General features: G+C 34.2%; 1 protein-coding gene across 1 annotated transcript; it reads left to right on the top strand.

The window, feature by feature from the left end:
- Positions 1–239: 239 nt before the first annotated feature.
- Positions 240–1352, top strand: LOC132309878 (uncharacterized). Its single transcript, XM_059808138.1, has one exon. It carries the CDS (start codon positions 240–242, stop codon positions 1350–1352), a length of 1113 nt encoding a protein of 370 aa, XP_059664121.1.
- The last annotated feature ends 1873 nt before the right edge of the window (positions 1353–3225 follow it).

Here is a 3225-nt window from a genome sequence, read left to right as displayed (position 1 = left end):
ATTTGTGCACTTAAATGATATATGTGCTCACACTATGGTCGGTTCTACCACCTTTATTATTTAATGATTCATGACCGATTTTACAGCTTTTATTATTTAATAATTTATTGAGGTTTTACTACCTTTGTTATTTAAATAATTCATATTATGTTGTTGTTTCATTTAAATGCCATTTTATTTATTTACGTACTATGCTAAATTATATTTTTATATTGTTGTCACATCTAGTTATTCTAAAAATGTCAAACTTGACAAAGCTGGAATTCGTGGCTTTGGATATTTCTGGCAAAAATTATTTATCTTGGATTTTGGATGCTCAGATCTATTTAGATGTCATGGGCCTTGGAAACACAATTAAAGAAAAGAATGATGCATTATTACAAGATAAAACGAAGGCCATGATTTTCCTTCGGCGCCATATTAGCGAGGAGCTAAAAATTGAATACCTCACTGAAAGAGATTCACTGTGTGTGTGGAATAATTTGAAAGAAAGATATGATCATCAAAAAACAGTTATCCTCCTAAAGGCTCGGGCTGATTGGCAGCAACTGCGGTTGCAAGATTTTAAAACTGTGGTTGAATATAACTTTGACATATTTAAAATTAGCTCTACATTGAAATTATGTGGTGATACAATTACTGATGAACTTTTGCTGGAAAAAATATTCACCATATTTCACGCCCCGAATGTGCTCTTACAACAACAATATCGAGAGCGTAGATTTAAAAAATATTCAGAGTTGATATCATGTTTACTTGTGGCAGAACAAAATAATGAGCTTTTATTAAGAAACCACCAGTCTCGTCCAACTGGATCGACACCGATCCTTGAAACATATGTTGCCTCATCATGTGGTCGTGGACACGGACGTGGTCGTGGTGGTAGAAATGGCTATAATAGTGAATATGGTCGTGGTAAAAATAATAAGCACAATAATGAATATGGTCGTGGTAGAAATCATTCTTATTACCGTGAAGGATGTCAATCCTTACATTCTCGCAATCAGAGATCCACACCATATCCCCAAAAGAGAGATTATAATGAAATGAAACAAGTAAAAGGGAATGATGTGGCTCAACCTTCCAAAGCACATGATAATACTTATTATCAATGTGGAATGACAGGGCATTGGCAAAGCATTTGTCATACACCTAAGCATCTGATTGAACTTTACCAAGTCTCAATGAAAAAAAAGGGGAAACAAAAGGAAATGAATTTTATTGATCATGATGAACCAGTTGACATCACAAATCTGGAAATGAATTTCATTAATCATGATGAGCCAGCTGGCATCACAAATCTGAATATATCAGATTTTTTTGAGGACCGTGATGGAAAGATTGACTCCTGATTGGTGATGGAAATGTCCATACCAATTAATCCTATTTTCTTTTTATGTTCTGTCTACTATGTTTTTGTTGTATTAAAGTTTTTTTTTATCTTCTAGGTTGTATTAAAGTTTCTTTTGTTATAAATATTTTTTTTCTGATAAAGAAATTTGCATGAATAGGAATGGATCTGACTAGTTCCAAAATAAATGGCGAAGACATATGTCTTGCAGATAGTGGAACAACACATACAATCCTTCGAGATCAAAAATATTTTTCTCACCTAACTCTGACAGATGCTAGTGTCAGTACAATATCAGGTCCCACCGACTTGATTGAAGGCTCCGGACGAGCCAATATCATTTTACCACATGAAACAAGATTACAAATCAATGATGCCTTATATTCTACAAAATCTCGGAGAAATCTGTTGAGTCTTGTGTCGTAATGGATATCATATCGAGACCGCAAATGAAAGAAATGTGGAATATCTCCACATTACTTCTATTACCTCATGCAAGAAGTAGATATTAGAAAGACTCCTTGTTTTCTCTTCTGGATTATACTATACAACCATTAAAACAATTGAGTCCAATGTTACGATACATAAAAAATCATGTGACTCAAAACTTTTTATACTTTGGCATGATCGACTTGGTCACCCGGGGAGTACAATGATGCGTCGAATTATTGAAAATTTACATGAACACTCACTAAAGGATCAAAAAATTATCTTACTAAATAATCATCAAATTAAGGGCACATTTTCCTGATTACCCAATTAAGACAATCTGTCTTGATAATGCCGCTGAATTTTCTTCTCAAGCTTTTGATGATTTTTGCATGTCAATTGGAATTAAAGTTGAACATCCTGTTGCACACACTGATACTCAAAATGGTATGGCTGAATCTTTTATTAAAAGACTTCAGTTAATTGGTCGTTCTTTGCTTATGCAAACAAAATTACCTGTTTCTGTCTGGGGTCATGCCATATTACATGCTGCATCATTAGTTCGTATACGACCAACTGCTTATCTTAAGTACTCACCATTGCAACTTGTTTTTGGTCAACAACTAAATATTTCTCACATACGAGTTTTTGGTTGTGTTGTATATGTTCCAATTGCACCACCCCAACGCACTAAAATGGGTCCTCAATGAAGACTTGGAATTTATGTTGGTTTTGATTCTCCATTTATTATTAGATATCTTGAACCTCTAACAGATAATGTCTTTAAAGCACAATTTGTTGACTGTCATTTTGATAAGACTGTTTTCCCATCATTAGGGGGAGAAAAGGTACAACAGCAACGTGATCTTACTTGGAATGCCCTGGAATTGTCTCATTTTGATCCTCGTACAAATCAATGTGAACGAGAAGTTCAGAGGATCATTCACTTGCAAAATGTTACAAATCAATTACCTAATGCATTTACTGATATAAAGAAAGTAATAAAATCACATATACTAGCTGCAAATGTTCCAGCACGAATTGTTGTCCCTGAGGGACCTTCTGTCAGTAATGCAACAAATGCATCTAAAACACGCTTAAAGCATGGTAGACCAGTCGGTGCAAAAGATATTATTCCTTGTAAGAGAAAATCATAAAGAAAAACTAGCACTCCTGAAGAGGCCACAAAATAAGCAACATATTTTATTGATCAATCTGAGATAATAGACTTTGATAAGGCAGAGGCTCTTGATGAGTCTCAGGTACCTAAAAATAATGAAATAATAAATATTGATGAGGCAAAAGCAACAGATGATGATATGGCCCTTGATTAGGCACATGCCCTTGATGAAACAAAGGTACCTGAAAATGATAAGATCTCACTAAATTATAAAATGAGATGGAATAGAAATGAAATTGTTGTCGACAACATATTCTCATATGTC

The sequence above is a fragment of the Cornus florida genome, unplaced genomic scaffold (genome assembly GCF_030987335.1).
Source record: "Cornus florida cultivar Cherokee Brave unplaced genomic scaffold, ASM3098733v1 CherokeeBrave_3.0.0_Hap2_Chr05, whole genome shotgun sequence".
Taxonomy (NCBI): Eukaryota; Viridiplantae; Streptophyta; class Magnoliopsida; order Cornales; family Cornaceae; genus Cornus; species Cornus florida.
Note: the sequence above shows the minus strand (reverse complement) of the source record. Positions and strands in the feature narration are given on the sequence as shown.

Excerpts from the sequence above, each read along its gene's own strand:
- LOC132309878 (XM_059808138.1), top strand. The coding sequence starts at position 240 with ATGTCAAACTTGACAAAGCTGGAATTCGTGGCTTTGGATATTTCTGGC.